General features: G+C 44.1%; 1 protein-coding gene across 1 annotated transcript in view; it reads right to left on the bottom strand.

Moving 5' to 3' along the window:
- MYRFL (myelin regulatory factor like) overlaps positions 1 to 18,495 on the bottom strand; it is a 104,053-nt gene that overhangs the window by 15,430 nt on the left and 70,128 nt on the right. Inside the window, exons 21-22 of the mRNA XM_066589303.1 lie at positions 15,417 to 15,504; positions 13,167 to 13,241 (exon numbers count right to left, since the gene is read on the bottom strand). Coding sequence (XP_066445400.1) covers positions 13,167 to 13,241; positions 15,417 to 15,504 — 163 coding nt within the window. The remainder of the gene's footprint in view (positions 1 to 13,166; positions 13,242 to 15,416; positions 15,505 to 18,495) is intronic.

Raw genomic sequence — 18,495 nt, 5'->3', positions numbered from 1 at the left:
TTTTGCAGACATTTGCCCGGTTAATATGACTATCGACTTAAGTGTCTGTGATCTCACCCTAAATGTCAATGCACATAAAACATGCTTTTCTGCCGGGAAATGTGATGTGACTCAAGGTTATAGTTACTTCATTTATCCTCATGAAATCTTTAGTATTTGGTTTCCTTCTATACATCCTATTCAATAACCCTCTTAAGCACGTGTAATGTTGATTAAGAAAAACATTGATCTCTCTATTGTTCAGTAAAATAGTTTCCTCCCACACAGCAGACTGAGCTCAGTAAATGTTGCGGGTAGAGGAAAACTAACCATAATTCCTAACAACCGCTCAGAGAAAGAGGTGAGCCGACAGTTGGGTCAAGGGCTCTCCAGAGTGTTTTTCACAGGGGCTTGTAAAGCTCACATCAAAGCAGGGGATTGGGCTGTACGAGTCTCTGTGCAGAAATGAAGAAAACAGCAGAAGTGATGGGGAATTAAATGAGAAAACAAGTAGATTACAGTGTGTCAAGGGAATGAAAAGTCTGAGTAATGGTACAATAAAAAAGGATTATGGCAAATGACAACACAAGCCAACATGCTGCGTTTTTCAGTGGATTACAAGTGACAATGTAAAAAAAAAAAAAGCTTATTTCAATCAATCCAACTTAAAGGGGTTTTACCCAGAACCGCATTTATAACAAGGTACTTGAGAGCTCATGCCTAGGGTGTCTGGAAGAAAGGGGGTATCACTTTAAAGCTCAAATAGTTTATTATGTTTGTGTAATCGTAGTGATGCTGACCATGCAGCTCTAATACAGTTTAGCAGCAATAAAATCAGCACACAGCTGTCTGTATGCTGATAACATCCAGAGCCCAGCACAGAAGACTTCATGAATTCTTCATTCTGTGGCTTCTCTGTTCTGCACTGCAGGGGTTAACACCTCCCATAGCATCCAGCCTTTAGGAAACAGGCAGATATTTTGCTTGCCAGGGCAGAGGAGGATTGGAGCTTACTGTGCTGTGGTTTGTGTGTCCGGTATGTTAATGTATGGGTGCAGTGTGTATATATGCATTTGTTTGTGAGAGTACATCTACATCTATATATACATTTCTGTATGTGTAAATATATGTGTGTGGGCTGCAAGTGACATTCATGTTATACTTGCCAATTCCCCTGGAACTCCTGGAAAAAGGGACAATATTCTGGACTAGAAAAGCCAGGAAATCTTCCGGGTACCATGATCAGGGAGCAAAAAAAAAAATGAAGGAATAGGGAGATATGAGAATTGGCATATCTGGTCTGGTGTCTATTATGATGGGAGCTCTAATGTGGGGTCTGTAGTAAAGGGGATTTGAGAGAGAGGATCGTTAATTATGGGGTCTGGTCAAAGGTTTATAGAGGGCTGGGTCTATATTTGATTAGGGGGTCTGCACAAATATTGTAGGTTGGGGAGTATATCATATATAAATGGGCAAAGCATAAGGCAAGCATGGCTCTGATGTTCATTCTCAAAACTATGATTTAAGGATTCATTCTCACAATATCATTCACTATGCTGTGGCTTTCTGTCCCGAGGTTCCATATGAAACATTGAAAATGGTATTCTGATTTAACCTCAAATTGAACTGTAGACTTTAATGAGTGAAATGTAGACCAAGACTTTAATAAGCTATTTTTGAAGGACAGAATAATGAAGTCAAATATGCTATTCTGTCTTCCAGAAAAAAAAAATGGAAAAGAATGGAAACCGTGTGAAATGAGACACCCTTATATTCCGTTCGACTAATTAAAGTCTATGGTTCCTTCCAAGGTTCCATCTGAATGCCATTTTCAGTGATTCAAACAGAACCCTGAAACGTAAAGGCTGTGCTCATAATAAATCACAGTGTAAACTCAGCCTTGCATGGAGCATATTCAGACTCTGTGCCTAGGGCAGCAGCACCAGTAAATATAGCCCTCATTTTACCAAGCACACAGTTATCTTTGGCAGTCCTTTAGAGATGGATGGAGTGACCATGTGAGTGTTCAATTGTCACTCCATTCGTATACATGGGGCATGGGACCACTGTTCTCGTGACTGGTGGAGTCCCTGTGAATAGGCCCTTTTTTGTTTTCATTTTTACTCCCCACTTTAGAAAAATCATAACTTTTTCTATTTTTTCCATCATCTAACTACATGAGGGCTTATTTTCACAATGGTACCATTTTTACATATGCAAAAGAGACGTCACAGCTCTCTTCTGCATAGCGTCAGAAACATGTCTAGGACCTTGTCCAACATGGGAGCTATGCTGGAAAATCTCAATGTCAGACAAGATTCAGCACTGGATTGGAAAGGGTTAAACTTAGTTTTTCTTTATCTTTTGTAATAACTAAAAAATTTTAAACTTATGTTTTCCTTCTTTTTTTAGTACTCATAGCAGACTTCCACTTGCAATCGTTGGATCATTTTTACAGTATACAGCAATATTATATTATACAATATGTTGATAGGCATTTTATTAAGTCATTCCACAGACGTGTGTTAGTAGGCAAACAATCATGGCAGCCCTGGGGGCCTGCACAGGCTGCCATAACGCCCAGATCACGCCCTACTCCCAAGCCCACTCTCTGTAATCACACCCAATATGAACTGTACATGTACAGCGCATATAAAGAAGGGACTATATCGTGAACACAATTTTTTTAAAGGGGTTGTCCAGGGGAAAACAATTGATGGCCTATCCACAGGATAGGTTATCAATAGTAGATCGCCAGGAGTCCGTCACCAGGGACCACTGCTGATCAGCTTTTCTCTGGGTCTTAGTAGTCCAAACCTGGCAAATTTAGTGGGCTCTGATGTCTGTTGAGTGTATAAGGCCTCTTAACTTTCCCCTGACAGATGTCAATAGAGACTTTGGGTGCCTATGCATCTTCAATAGCTGTTGGTGAACGCTCTGTTCGGCTGACAGCTATTTCTGTTGACGCCCCGCGCACATCAATGCTTCATTCAGCTAAGCTTTCATGTGTTTTCCATCAGGCAGAGTACAGAGGGGTTTGTTTAGGGAATGCGGTATGCCTCCCTGAAGAGGTGTGTTTTTAAAGCACGCCTGAAGTTCTGTGAGTCCTGGATTGGTAGCCTTTGGTAGTGCGTTCCAGAGGACCGGTGCTGCTCTGGAGAAGTCTTGGAGGCAGGAATGAGAAGTTTGAATTAGAGGGCAGCGCAGTCTAGTTTCGTTAGCAGAGTGGAGAGCCCAGGCTGGGTGACGGATTGAGATGAGGGAGGCAATATAGGGGGGCGCTGCGCTGTGGAGGGCTTTGTGGATGAAGGTAGCAAGCTTAAATTGAATTCTGCATTTAACAGGCAGCCAGTGCAGTGACTGGCACAGGGCAGAGGCGTTCAAGTAGCGACTGGACAGGAAAATGAGCCTGGCTGCTGCATATAGGATGGATTGGAGGGGGTAGAGTCTGGAGCAGGGAAGGCCGATCAGCAACGAGTTGCAATAATCGAGCCGTGAGTGGATGAGGGCAACAATAAGCGTTTTTTAGCGAGTCTACAGTGAGAAAAGAGCGGATTCTTGCGATATTCTTGAGGTGCAGCTGACATGTTCAGGTGAGAGATTGGCTGTAGGGGTAAATGATAGATCAGAGTCGAATATGACCCCAAGGCAGCGGGCATGCTGTCTGGGGGTTATGGTGGCACCACACACGGAGATGGAGATATCAGGATGAGGTCAGTTAGTGGAGGGTGGAATTACCAATAAGTCAGTTTTAGAGAGGTTTGGTTTTAGGTAGAGAGAAGACATAGTGTTAGAGACAGCGGACAGACAGTTGGTGATGTTTTGGAGGAAAGGTGCAGAGATGTCACGGGAAGAGGTGTATAGCTGGGTGTCGTCAGCATAGAGGTGGTATTACCCACCAAATCTCCTGATGGTTTGTCCAACAGGGGCTGTGTAGATAGAGAAAAGGAGGGGGCCGAGGACCGAGCCCTGGGGGACCCCAACAGCAAGGGGAAGAGGAGGAGAGGTAGAGCCAGCAAAGGAAATGCTGAAAGAGCAGTCAGATAGGTAGGAGGAGAACCAGGAGAGAGCAGTGTCCTTTAGGCCGATGGAGCGAAGCATACTGAGTTTGTGGTCAACAGTGGCAAATGCTGCAGAGAGATCGAGGAGGATCAGTAGGGAGTAATCGCCCTTCGATTTGGCTGTCAGTAGGTCATTGGATACCCTTGTAAGGGCAGTTTCTGTCAAGTGTTGGGGTTGGAAGCCAGACTGTAGGGGGTTGAGGAGAGTGTCCTCTGATAGATAGCTTACAAGGCAGGAGCAAACTAGACGTTCCAGTAGTTTGGAGATGAAGGGGAGATTAGAGATGGGTCGGTAGTTGGCAGCATGAGTCGCATCAAGAGTTGGCTTCTATAGCAGTGGAGATATGATGGCGTGTTTAAAAGAAGAGGGAAAGATGCCAGAGGTCAGAGAGAGGTTGAATATAGTGGTGAGATGGGAGATGACCACTGGGGAGAGGGATCGGAGGAGGTGTGAGGGTCGCTAGCGCAGGTGGTGGGGCAAGCAGTAAAGAGCAATTTGGAGACTTCTTCCTCTGTCGTTGGTCTGAGTACAGGCAATGAGCAGGAGCTAGATGCAGTGCTGACAAGACTATGGTCAGGGCTAGTCTGGGATTGGGAAGTTATTTCCTGACGGATGTCATCAATTTTCTTTTTGAAGTAAGCAGCCAACTCTACAGCACTGAGCTCCGTCAGAGAGCGGTGTTGTAGTGAGCGGCAGCCAGGTTGGGGCAGGAGAGGAGAGAGAGGGGACAGAGAGGACTGTAGGGATTCAGCAAAGTCCTGGGTGTGAATGGCCTTAAGGTTCCTGTAGGTACAGTAGGTAGGTGGGTCTGGAGAGATGTTAGGGAGCATGACAGAGAAAGAGAGGAGGTTATAAGGGTTGGAAGCAGAGCAGAGATGGAGGAAGACCGGATCAAGAGTGTTTCCATCCCTGTGAGTGGGAGAGGCTGTGAGTTGTGGGAGACCAAGGGAGGAGGTGAGTGAAAGAAGCTGAGAGGCAGATGGGGAGCTGGGGATGTTAAAATCACCGGAGATGAGGTAATAATAATATATATTATGGAGCTGGAACCAAGCTTGTAACATAAATATGGTACCAGAACCAAGCTCAGTACATAAATAAAGCACCAGAACCAAGCTCATAACATAAATCCACAGAATAGATCATCAACAGATGATCATCAGGGGCTCTCCCCTTGTGCTTCCTGTCAATCAGCTGCATGGACAATGCAGTAAGCAGATAGCGCCTCCTGTATAGCGGCGGTCCACAGCTCCTGCTGAAATCAAGGGGAGCTGCTTCTGCACTACCAACCAAGGCCACTGCAGTACAAACAGTGCTATTGGCTTCTTGCTCTGTCCGTACTGACAAAGATGCCAGGAATCAGCTGATTGGAAGGCATCCCAGGCTGGAAACTAGCATTAGCGAAAGTAATTTTCCACAGTATTTACCTCTGTCATAAGACCTGCACACACATTAGTAAAAACTGTCTGAACACACCAATTCCAGCAGAAACAGATGACTGTCTAATGTGTATGGGGACTTCTCAACTTTACCCGGAGATCATTTGTCAGGGGAAAGAAGGACCAGGCAGGTTGAATTTCAACATCTGAACCTTTTGTTCTACCTGGAAATAAGCCCCTGCCAGAATAATCTGGCAGCAGCTTTCTCAATTGACCCCACGGAAAACGCTTGTGTATGGGGCTGTCTGTAGAAACAGCAGTCGGACAAATGATTGTTTTGCCAATAGTTACTAAAAATGTACAGTATGGGTACCTTAAAGTTGCACCGATGACTTGGAATATCATCTAAATCAAGGACCAGCTACATAAATTTGTCGTACAACTAAATCCAATTAATTTTTGTTTTTTTTAACAACTCTCATCTGATCATTTTGATATTAAAGATGGCAGCATAACAAGGCTTACCCACAGATGTGGCTATAAAGCAACTGGCAGCTATAGTATGCTGGTATTTTTGAGCATACATGACTAAAACAATATCAATTACCAGCTTGAAAAAATACAAAAGAGTTGCTGAGTCTTCCTGCCAAGTATATAAGTGTTTTCCACAACTGTTTAGTACACAGAGGCAAGCATTCAGTGGCATAGCGCCAACATAATAATTGTTTTGCTACAGCAGCTAGAATTTGTTAAAAGGACAAGTAAATAAATTGAACATTATTCCTGGATGAACTTGTTTGGAAATAAAAAGGGGATAATTACAAATGGAGATAAATTAAATAAATGGTTAATTAAACCTTGGAAATCCATGTATTATGGGTACAGGACATGTTTATAAATATATATAGTCTCTCCAAAGCCTCAGTAGATAATAAAGAAAACTGTAGAAATGTTATAATGGTTCTTAGTAAGCCAGGATTCCAAGTACAAAACAAGCAGGATGGCAGCACTTTAAATTAATTGAGGAACAAGTCCTTCATTCATCCATACAACATTTCAGTTCATTATAGTGATAGTCTATTTATGCAGCAAAACATGAGATAAAGTATGTAAAAAATTAACAAAGACATTTTTTGGGGGGAATAGGATAATATGATAATATGATCACCAATTTGCCCTCTGCAAGCTGAATATTTAATTTTCAGTTCTCTCTGAGCTGGTGAGAGGAGACTGCTATTATAATGTCTACTATAGACTACACATGGTGAAAACCGTATACTCTGCTTTCTTACTCTCTGTAGCACATACACAGAGAAATAATATTGGGGTGGAAGACAATAGAGAATTACTGAGCAGTGTAGATGTGTATTTAGCAGCTGTAAATTAGTCAACATTAGCTTGAGGAGCCACAGCTGTGCGAGTCTCAATCCCTCCTCTCTATAAATATCTATGGACATCATGAGAGAAAACACATGTCCACTTTATGTTTTCTGTCTTATCTCTGTCACTAGACATGGGCTTCACATGACAAGACAGTGGACAGCAAATGAGAAGGAGAGGAGACCCTTAGTGGCCAGCACCTTAGAGGGATTTTTAGCAAAAAAATTAATTTTAACTAAATTTAGTGATTTGCACTTTTGCTAGTTATCACATTGGATATTAAATTAACAAAGTGTTTCAAAGTGCAGTAAGCATTTAAAGAGGACCTGTCATCCTCTAACCAGTCATGTGGTTTGCATACCTTTAAAGCCGCGCCCCCACTGATTCCTGTTTTTCTTCTTTCCCCTCTCCCGCACTGGTTACTTTACCAGCCCCACACTGGTTCACTGTTAAATGGGAATTTTTCACTGCCCTGTGTCAATGGATGACATGACGTTTGACTGACACAGGCGGGTGGAAACTGCCCAATTGCTGGGGGACTTTTAAAGTAACCTTAGCTATAGCAGGTGAATGGGGTGGCAGAAAAATAGAAACACTGGAGGAATCAGCAGATACACAGTTGTAACTTGGACTAAAAAATTGACAGTGAAAAGTTCTGATTAAAGTGGTTTTCCAAACAGCACCTGGTGTCACAGTCAGGATACACCCCCTCAGTCGGAGCGGAAGCCGCTGCTCCAATCCCTGTGTAGTGGCCAGCGTTTGTAATTGCAGGTGCAGTTCTAATTGAAATCAATGGGATCTGCGCTTGTAATTGCAACTGCGGGTGATGCCTGGAAAACCCTTTTAAGCATTCAGTGGTTTTTTTTAGAGCCATCCATTTCACTCTTTTTCTCTATATTATGCTTAGCTTTTAAAACTGGTTTGAGATAAATAAGTACATGACCCAGTTCATCCTGGAAACAAAACAACAGCAATGACCCAAAGTTAATATAGTTTTCAAAGAAGCGGATATGTACAATGTTCCTGTAACATTCTGCACTAGTGATAAACATATCCGTATTACCTTAAGGCCCTTTTAGACAGGACGAGTGTCGAGCAAACGATGCCCGACACTAGTCCCTGCGCATACTAGCTCCCGTATTACTGCACGGGAGCTAGTATCATTAACTCTCAGCGGGGAGGGTGCAGGAGATTTCTCTCCTCTCGCTCCCCCGCCCCTCTCCATTGACATAAAACAGCGGCCATTCAGTACGGAAGGGCCGCTATTTACAATGAGCGATCAGCTCATCATCCATCGATTATGCTGCATACACGATGGATGATGAGCTGATCATTCATCGTTCAGTGTAAAAAACAGCTGTTCAGTACTGAATGGCCGCTATGTTAAGCCAATGGAGAAGGGCGGGGGAGCGAGAGGAGAGAAATCTCCTGCAGTCACCCCGCCCCCCTGCTGGCCGTTCTGTGAGTGAGCCAGCACTACTAGCTCCCATACAGGATCACGGGAGCGAGGACACACAGGGACGAGGGTCAGGCATCGTTTGCCCGACATTCGTCCCATGTAAACCCAGCTTTACTATAGGTGACTAATAAGAGAAGGTGTTTAGCTGAACAAAATGAAGATATCCTTCAGAAATACAATAGCTTTGCAAATGGCTTTAGTATTAGGATGCATTGGGGAATTAATTTGCTAAGTTGAAGAGGCTCTTTTGTCATATTTAAGAAGATAATGGCAAAATTCATTCTCCCATTGTAAACTATACAATGGCAATCTGTGACTCAGGCCAAGTGATTTGTTCAATTTCAAATACTCTTAGTAAGTTCTGAATGCTTTTTTAAAGCGTACATAATTTTTCAGAAAATGTTTCAGAATAAGCTGTGCTGTGTTTTATAGACTAGGGCACAGAGAATTTGAGATTCTATTCCACTGGCGTAACTATGGGGGATGCAGTTGAACCCAGGACCAGGAGCCTTAGTGGGCCCGTAAGGCCTCTCTTCTCCATATAGGGAGCCTACTATTATGAATAAAGCATTATAGTTGGAGGTCCTGTTACAGGTTTTGCATTGTGGCCCAGGAGCTTCAAGCTATGCCTCTGCGTTGAGGGGTTAAGAGAAGTTGGGGGACCCCAAGATAAACTTTTGCGTGCGGTCCCATGAGCTACACCCCTGTTCTGTTCTCTAGCTGTCTGTAGCACACAGAGAGACATATCATCATGTAGGAAAAGCACTAAAAAGTGCTTTTCCTACAGCTCTCGTAAGCTCTCGCCTACGACCTGAAGGTTGCAAGTTCGATCCCCGCGTGATTCAGGTAGCCGGCTCAAGGTTGACTCAGCCTTCCATCCTTCCGAGGTCGGTAAAATGAGAACCCAGCTTGGTGGGGGGTAATAATTACCTGAAAGCGCTGCGTAATAAGTTGGTGCTATACAAGTACCAAGATTTATTTATTTTATTTATTTTTAAAAAGCAGTGTGCATGTGAATAAACAGCAGCAGCAAACTCACTATTAGCTCCAGCAGCTAACTCTGTGCGTGACACTTTCCTAGATATCAATGAGCATGACACATCCATCCCCTCCTTCTCTATTTTGCCCTGAACCTGCCTCCAGTAAGACACTTGACAGCAGTAAGAGGGCAGCAAGATAGGAGAAAGCACTCCTTAGTTGGCAGCACTTTAGAGTGATTTATCAGCACAAAAACATCATTTTAGGCAAATAATAATTTTGATAGTTATCACACTGGCTACTATCTAAACATAACTTGTTTGAAAAGTTAGTGACTAGAGATGAGCGAACCTACTCGGCCACGCCCCTTTTTCGCCCGAGCGCCGCAATTTTCGAGTACTTCCGTACTCGGGCGAAAAGATTCGGGGGGCGCCGTGGGTGAATGGGTGGTTGCAGCGGGGAGTGGAGGGGAGAGGGGGAGAGAGAGGGCTCCCCCCCTGTTCCCCGCTGCTACCCCCTGCTCCGCCACGCCACCTGAATCTTTTCACCCGAGTACGGAAGTACTCGAAAATCGCGGTGCTCGATCGAGTAATTACTCGAAACGAGTAGGTTCGTTCATCTCTATTAGTGACCATTTAAATACTTATGATCTACTATTCATTTAAAGTAAATCCACACTTAACTTTCACGAATATTGACTATATATTTAACAAATTTAAAAACTAGTATCTACGAAGCATATGCACGTAGCTATTGTAGCAGAATTACTGATATTTTAGATTGCATTTCTGGTTACAGTAAGATTCTATGTATTAAAAAAAAAAACAAATCTTGACCCTTTCATGATCAAGGATATTTTGAACCTAGATACCTAAAACAAAATTTCACATTTTGGAATGCTGTATTCTAAAGGGGGATTTTTATTTTTATCTCTTAAACTTAAATGTTGCTCTTTTTTTTTTAACAGGACAGATAGGTCTTTCTAATTTTTCCAAATTGGATCGAATATATTTTTACTTTGTTGGATTTATACAGGAAAAAAATGGGCAGAAACAGGAAAGAATACACTTTTTTTGCATTATTCAGTTCAATTAATGTTATCCCAAAAAATAATCCTTTAATTCTCCTGTTCAGATCATACTAAATGCTGTGATCCTATAATCTTCCTCATGCAAATATTGAAAAAACAAACTTCACAATCCTACTCTTATCACTAGCAAACAGTCATAAGTACTTATTTGAAGCAATTCACTCCATTCTTGGTCTTTTAGCCCAAGCACCTGTCACTGATCTCAGGGCCCATGGCCTTGCCTGAAATTGTAAGAACAAGACTCATGACAAACGTCAAGAGATTCTAACTTTCCCAAAATAACATCCTCCACCACCATCTTCTTTCTTGCACCTTCTTTATGCTTGACTCTGAACTGAGACCAAAGTTTCTGCATGTAAGGGTGAAGAAGGAGCAACCAGCATGGGAGAAGGAGCAGGAGTTCCCTCTCTGGTGTTATTCATGTTTCCTCTTGTTCATGTACTTGTGCCCCCACATGTTACATTGGTGTTTCTCTCTTTCGTGTCTGCCTACTTTGCCCTCTTTTTCCCTTGAGTGGACACTTACAGCATCACTAGTTGCCAAGAAACAGAGTTTCCTGCCGTCCAGTTGAGAGGAGAAGCAGCCCAGCACCACAGTGGGCCAAAGTAGAGCCTAACACTAATGTAGGTGCTGCTGTGAAGAGGACTGAAGAGGTGGTTAGAATAGTAGGTGGTAGCAGAAAGTACAAGGAGGATGGCTCTGACCATACATGCGGAGTGACCTTCTGCAAGTGTAAGCCTCCAGAAGCGAGAGAATCCCAATATCTATCTTGAGAGAAGAATGAAGCAAAGACTCCTGGACATCAGACAGAGAGGATATCTGACCTGGGGACTTATAAAGGCTATTCTTCTCGAGGAACTACCAGAGTGAAAGATGTGGTGAGGTACTGAGATAATTGCTTGAAATATTCCTTCTTCTCCTGAGTGTTAGCATTATGACGTTCATGTTATATTGGAAATAAGTGAATGCCTGAGCATGAGCAGTCTTTAACGAGACAGTAACCTCAATTCTGTTGACTTGGCCTAGAACTGTAAATGCCTAGTCTGGGATCACTCTCTCATTGATACTAGACATGCACAATATACATTCATAACAGAGTGCCCAATAAACAAAAGGTAGCACGTAACCAACACTATGACCTGTGTGATGTTGAATAAACTCTAAGAGGGAGATGAAACCACAGTGTGCTGCGGCAGAACGTTGTGTGGAAGAAGTTGCCCCGTCTGTGATCCATAAAGGCATGTTTATAGGCACATTGATAGACACTTGCCTAGGCACAGATGAACAGGATGGGGCTGAGCCAGGACCATTCTTACCTCCAGGTGGCCATCTTTCAATAAACTTGTGTGGAATGAAGACAGTTCATATCTGTATCCTCACTGAACGTATTGACCATATTAGATGTACTTCTCTCCTGTGCCCACCTAACCACCTGTTCTCTTCATCTTATTCCTTGATTCTCTCCTAAACAAGCAATACTGTGTTTATTGACTGTTGCTGCTGTGTCTATATCTCAAACTCTCTAAAACTGAACTCCTATTTCCTCCATTATCTCCCACACCTAAGCAAGATATTTAAAATCTGTCTATCACAACTACTCTACCAAGTCTTCAGGCCTGATGTCATGGAGTTATACTTGACTCATATCTATCCTCTCTTCCTCACATTAAATCCATTGCCAAATCCTTTTGCTTTCACTCAAATAAGATTTCTCATAGCCACCCCCTACCTCAGCACTGACACTGCTTACACACTGATCCAGGCCCATATCATTACTAACCTTGACTACTGTAACTCACTAATTGGTATTCCACGTAACAGACGGATTGCACATGAATACATAATGAAAGCAGAAACCAGGCTGTTATAGAAACCGCTCTCCTCTTGTCCTTCATTACACTGCTTATTTCTTGCATAATTAAATTCAGAACTCTCATACTAGTCTAAAAAGCCGTCCACAATGCTGCATTGTCAGTTATCTCCACTTCCATCTCTGTTTACCAACCCACTCATGTTCTTTGTTCAGCCAGTGGCCTACAACTCTCATCCTTCCTGATTGCACACTCTCATTGCAGTCTGCAGGACTTCTCCCACGCTGTCCTGGAACATTAGACTTGCTCCTACAATTCTGAGTTTCAAAGGTGGTTTGTAAATTCACTTGTCATATACACAACCTGACCTAATTGCAATAATCTCCACTCCAAATTTAGGAAACAGCCCAGAAGCTATGGTCTACTTAATCCATTACTAACTGTAAACCAAGTTAATGCTATAGAGTGTTTTAGGGCTAATGCCCATGGCCGTATTTCTGCTGCGCTTCACGCGGCGGAAATCCACAGCATTATGCAGCAGCTATTAGGTACTATTGAACCTAATAGCTCAATGTTCACGCTGCGGAATTCTACCACGGAATTGTAACTAAAAGGGTAACTAAACTTTTTGCAGACTTCTGACATGCCATTGTAACATGTCAGAAGTTTTGAATGGTGGTTCAAGTGCGGATAGCCCCAACAATCGCTAAAATGATTGAGCAGAAGATCTCAGCTGAGAGATGTGCACACTCGTTTGTTATTGCGAACTGTGTACGGACTCTATAGACTTTCTAGGGAGCCCATACACTGCTCCAACAAATGACGGAAACAGCTCAGATGAGTGCTTCTACTCATTCATTTAAGCGATCGGTAAGGGGTCTCAGCACACGAATGTCAAAATTTCTGACATGTCACTATGACATATCAAAAGTTTGTAAAAAGTTTAGTTACCCTGTTTTTAGAACATATTTAAGGTCAATTAGAATGTCTATAGTTAATCCAATTTCACAGAATAACGTAATTTAACTTACTTGATCTCCAAAGTAATCCGCATATTGGTAGGAGTGTACTTATTCACTGGAATGGCATAGAAGTAAATACCAGACCTAAAAAATAGTCACATATAATTAAGTTTAGTAATAAGTGATTTAAAGCGGCTCTTCATGCAGTATGCTTTTTTTTAAATTTAATTCTGGTATTCATGAAGAATAAGAGGGTTTTTCAATTGCATTTTTCCTAAATAAAAGCTCCTTCCTTACAGCACCTGCTAACCAGAGCACTTAGGTTCATACAAGTCCAACTCACTCTCTGTTCATTTTATAGGATATTTGTATATTGAACATCAAGGATGTCCCTTGCTCTGGCTGCGTCATATACTAATACTTTGTTAGGCCGCCTGCACACAGGCGGGTCGGACCCTGCATGCTGGATTCCCACAGCGGAGTTCAACCCGGTGCCCGGCTGGTGACCCCAGCTTACCTGTCCCGCATCTTGTCTTCTGCTGCGAATGTGCCAGCCAGAGCGCTGGCCGGAACATTCGAAGTATAGAGAATGCTGCGCCTATAGCGATGACGCGGCCTCCTCTGCTGCAAGTGTGCCAACCAAAGCGCCGTCCGTCACGTGCACAGTTGGGAGGATACCGTGCTGTCGCTATGGCGATCACGCGGCTTCTGCGGCCATTCTGCAATGATGATTTCAGAATAGCTGTGGGACGGACGGCTTCCATTAACTTCAATGGAAGTCGGCCGTGTGTTACCGCACAAAATCACAGCTCGCTGCAAATTTCTCTCCTGCAAGTGGAAAATAGGAATCGATTTCCACTTGTGGGCAGGAAATCACGTTTTCTCATAGCATGCTATGGTCTGGATTTGCTGCAGAATCCGGAGGTGGAATCCTGCTCCGGATTTTGCAATACAAATCCGTCCGTGTGCAGGAGGCTTTACACAGACAAACCACAGACAGATATATTCTATGAGCAATGTACAGGTGAGAGTAGGAGCCCCTTTACAAACCTTAGTGCTGCTGCCAGGGCCATTTTGATACCTTAATGAGCCCATTATATGGGTAATAAAATGGCCTCATAACCACAATCACCGTCTCCCTAAAAAAATAATAAAAAGTCACACACCTAACTCATGAGGCAGCACTCCCCGCCTGTCTTACTCATTTCCGGGTCCATCAATAACATGCTCCTCTAAGCATGTGACTGCCGCAGCCAATCACTGGCCTCAGCAATACTAAAACTGGTGATTGGCCTCAGTTGTTCATGCACTTAAACAGGCACATGACCAATCGACCCTGAAGACAGCAGGGACCACAGAGACTGGAGTGGTGGGGGAACAGAATACGTAAGTATATTATGTTATTATTTTTTAAATCTCTACAATACTTTTTAACTGTATCTGTCTGATGAGGAGAGTGATGCTGCTCTCAAGGGGCAGATACAGTTTTCCCTATGGTTAAAGCTAACCTGACTGCTGCAAAGTTCAGATTCAGCAATGCTCAGGTTGATGATCACTATAAGAAGGAAAGAAGCTTTTGTACAAGAAAAAGTATTTAGAAACTCCTCCTATTCATTATGAACAACAGGGCTAAAGAAAGAGAAAAAATACAGCCCTGAGTAATCCCTGTACCTTCATAAAGTCTGTTGGCATAATGAACTTCTTTAGTGCTTTCGAATAACTGAAACAGTTGTAGGCATTCTAAGTCTGCCTTTATAGCTTCCTAGACAATAATGCTTTCTACTGGAAAATAATTCTTTTGACTATTGCCAAATGTGCTTATTCCCAGATTTATATTAATTCCATTCTTAGAATGATATCATAGTGTTGTATATAACATAAGCCAAGATTTTGTGCTCTGTAAATCAGAGTTGGGTTTTTCTAAAATTACACAGGGGGGGCATTCACTAAATACCGCAGTTAAAGACAGTGGTAAGATCACCAATGACTCCAGCGATGCACTGGAGTAAGATGAGCAATATTTATAAAAAGGTGCATGCTTCTTAATAAATTTGCTGCATCTCGGGCCATCTATGTGCCAGAAATGCAGATCTGTGCCATAATTTACTCTAGTTTCTTGTGTTAATTATAGTAAATCCCTTAAACAGTGAAACACCTCTTCCACTAAGTCTTACCCATTTTTGCTAAAGTGGTCACACATTTTTGCACAAATGCGGTATGTGCCAAAATGTGTCACTTTTTGCCACCAGTATTCTGGAGTAAATGCATTAATAATTCCCCCCATAATTGGAACACATCAGGATGTGGAGAATCTCTTACCCACACTGCAAGCTTTTTCTACAAAAGTGGCGATCTATTACTTGCTGATTCTCTACGATCTGCATAGAGCTGATGGATGTATCAATCCCTGAATAGGAAAGGAAATAATATACATTATGAAATAAAATATACAGATCGCTATAAGCTGTAGATGAAAAAAGATGACAGATAAATATGTCAGGACATGAAACTTTTTGTGAACGATAAAGACTTATGTTAGGCAATAATGAGTTAAAATTAGAGATGAGCGAGCACCAAAATGCTCGGGTGCTCGTTACTCGAGACGAACTTTTCGCGATGCTCGAGGGTTCGTTTCGAGTAACGAACCCCATTGAAGTCAATGGGCGACCCGAGCATTTTTTTCTATATCGCCGATGCTCGCTAAGGTTTTCATTTGTGAAAATCTGGGCAATTCAAGAAAGTGATGGGAACAACACAGCAACGGATAGGGCAGGTGAGGGGCTACATGTTGGGCTGCATCTCAAGTTCCCATGTCCCACTATTAAGCCACAATAGCGGCAAGAGTGGGCCCCCCCCCTCCCAACAACTTTTACTTCTGAAAAGCCCTCATTAGCAATGCATACCTTAGCTAAGCACCACACTACCTCCAACAAAGCACAATCACTGCCTGCATGACATTCCGCTGCCACTTCTCCTGGGTTACATGCTGACCACCCCCCCCCCCCCACGACCCAGTGTCCACAGCGCACACCAAACTGTCCCTGCCCAGCCTTCAGCTGCCCTCATGCCACGCCACCCTCATGTCTATTTATAAGTGCGTCTGCCAGAGGAAAAGCAGGCACACACTGCAGAGGGTTGGCACAGCTAGGCAGCGACCGTCTTTAAAAGGGGCGGGGCGATAGTCCACAATGCTGTACAGAAGCAATGAGAAATCCAATCCTGTGCCACCTCCATCTGGAGCTGCACACGTGGGCATAGCAATGGGGAAGCTATGTGCCACACACTATTCATTCTGTCAAGGTGTCTGCATGCCCCAGTCAGACCGCGGTTTTTTATAAATAGTCACAGGCAGGTACAACTCCGCAATGGGAATTCCGTGTGCACCCACAGCATGGGTGGCTCCCTGGAACCCACCAGCTGTACATAAATGTATCCCATTGCAGTGCCCTGGACAGCAGAGCTAACGTCAGATGAAATGCAGGTGGGCTTCGGCCCACACTGCATGCCCCAGTCAGACCGGGGTTTTTAATTCATAGACACAGGCAGGTACAACTCCCTATTGTGAAGTCCCTGTGGACCGACAGCATGGGTGGGTGCCAGGAAGCCACCGGCGGTACATAAATATATCCCATTGCATTGCCCATCACAGCTGAGGTAATGTCATGTTTAATGCAGGTGGGCTTCGGCCCACACTGCATGCCCCAGTCAGACTGGGGTTCTTTAGAAGTGGACACATGCAGTTACAACTTCCTGTGGACCCACAGCATGGGTGGGTGCCAGGAAGCCACCGGCGGTACATAAATACATCCCATTGCATTGCCCAGCACAGCTGATGTAACGTCAGCTGTAATGCAGGTGGGCTAAAAATTAATTTGATTACACTGTAGGCGAGGGCCCCCAAAAATTGGTGTACCAACAGTACTAATGTACCTGAGAAAAATTGCCCATGCCCAACCAAGAGGGCAGGTGAAACCCATTAATCGCTTTGGTTAATGTGGCTTAATTGGTAACTAGGCTTGGAGGCAGCCCAGTTAAAATTAAAATTGGTTCAGGTGAAAGTTTCAACGCTTTAATGAGCATTGAAACGTATAAAAATTGTTTAGAAAAATTATATGACTGAGGCTTGTGGGCCTAAGAAAAATTGCCCATTCGGCGTGATTATGTGAGGTTTCAGCAGGAGGAGGAGGAATATTATACACAGATTGATGAAGCAAAAAGGTCCCCGTTTTTGATGGGGATAGAGAACGATGCTTCCATCCGCGGGTGCAGCCTACGTATTGCTTAGGTATCGCTGCTGTCCGCTGGTGGAGAAGAGAAGTCTGGGGAAATCCAGGCTTTGTTCATCTTGATGAGTGTAAGCCTGTCGGCACTGTCGGTTGACAGGCGGGTACGCTTATCCGTGATGATTCCCCCAGCCGCACTAAACACCCTCTCTGACAAGACGCTAGCCGCAGGACAAGCAAGCACCTCCAGGGCATACAGCGCGAGTTCAGGCCACGTGTCCAGCTTCGACACCCAGTAGTTGTAGGGGGCAGAGGCGTCATGGAGGACGGTCGTGCGATCGGCTACGTACTCCCTCACCATCCTTTTACAGTGCTCCCGCCGACTCAGCCTTGACTGGGGAGCGGTGACACAGTCTTGCTGGGGAGCCATAAAGCTGTCAAGGGCCTTAGAGAGTGTTGCCCTGCCTGTGCTGTACATGCTGCCTGATCTTCGCGCCTCCCCTGCTACCTGGCCCTCGTAACTGCGCCTTCAGGCCACTAGCGCTGTCGGATGGGAATTTTACCATCAGTTTGTCCGCCAGGGTCCTGTGGTATAGCATCACTCTCCACCCCTTTCCTCTTCGGGTATGAGAGTGGAAAGGTTCTCCTTATACCGTGGGTCAAGCAGTGTGTACACCCAGTAATCCGTAGTGGCCAGAATGCGTGTAACGCGAGGGTCACGAGAAAGGCATCCTAACATGAAGTCAGCCATGTGTGCCAGGGTACCTGTACGCAACACATGGCTGTCCTCACTAGGAAGATCACTTTCAGGATCCTCCTCCTCCTCCTCCTTAGGCCATACACGCTGAAAGGATGACAGACAAGCAGCATGTGTACCCTCAGCAGTGGGCCAAGCTGTCTCTTCCTCCTCCTCCTCATCTTCCTGCTCCTCCTCACCGTGCTGAGATATAGACAGGAGGGTGCTCTGACTATCCAGCGACATACTGTCTTCCCCCGGCTCTGTTTCAGAGCGCAAAGCGTCTGCCTTTATGCTTTGCAGGGAACTTCTCAAGAGGCATAGCAGAGGAATGGTGACGCTAATGATTGCAGCATCGCCGCTCACCACCTGGGTAGACTCCTCAAACTTTCCAAGGACCTGGCAGATGTCTGCCAACCAGGCCCACTCTTCTGAAATG

The sequence above is a fragment of the Eleutherodactylus coqui genome, chromosome 2 (genome assembly GCF_035609145.1).
Source record: "Eleutherodactylus coqui strain aEleCoq1 chromosome 2, aEleCoq1.hap1, whole genome shotgun sequence".
In the NCBI taxonomy this organism is placed as follows: Eukaryota; Metazoa; Chordata; class Amphibia; order Anura; family Eleutherodactylidae; genus Eleutherodactylus; species Eleutherodactylus coqui.
The sequence above is the reverse complement of the archived record's forward strand: the minus strand, read 5'-3'. Positions and strand labels throughout refer to the sequence as shown.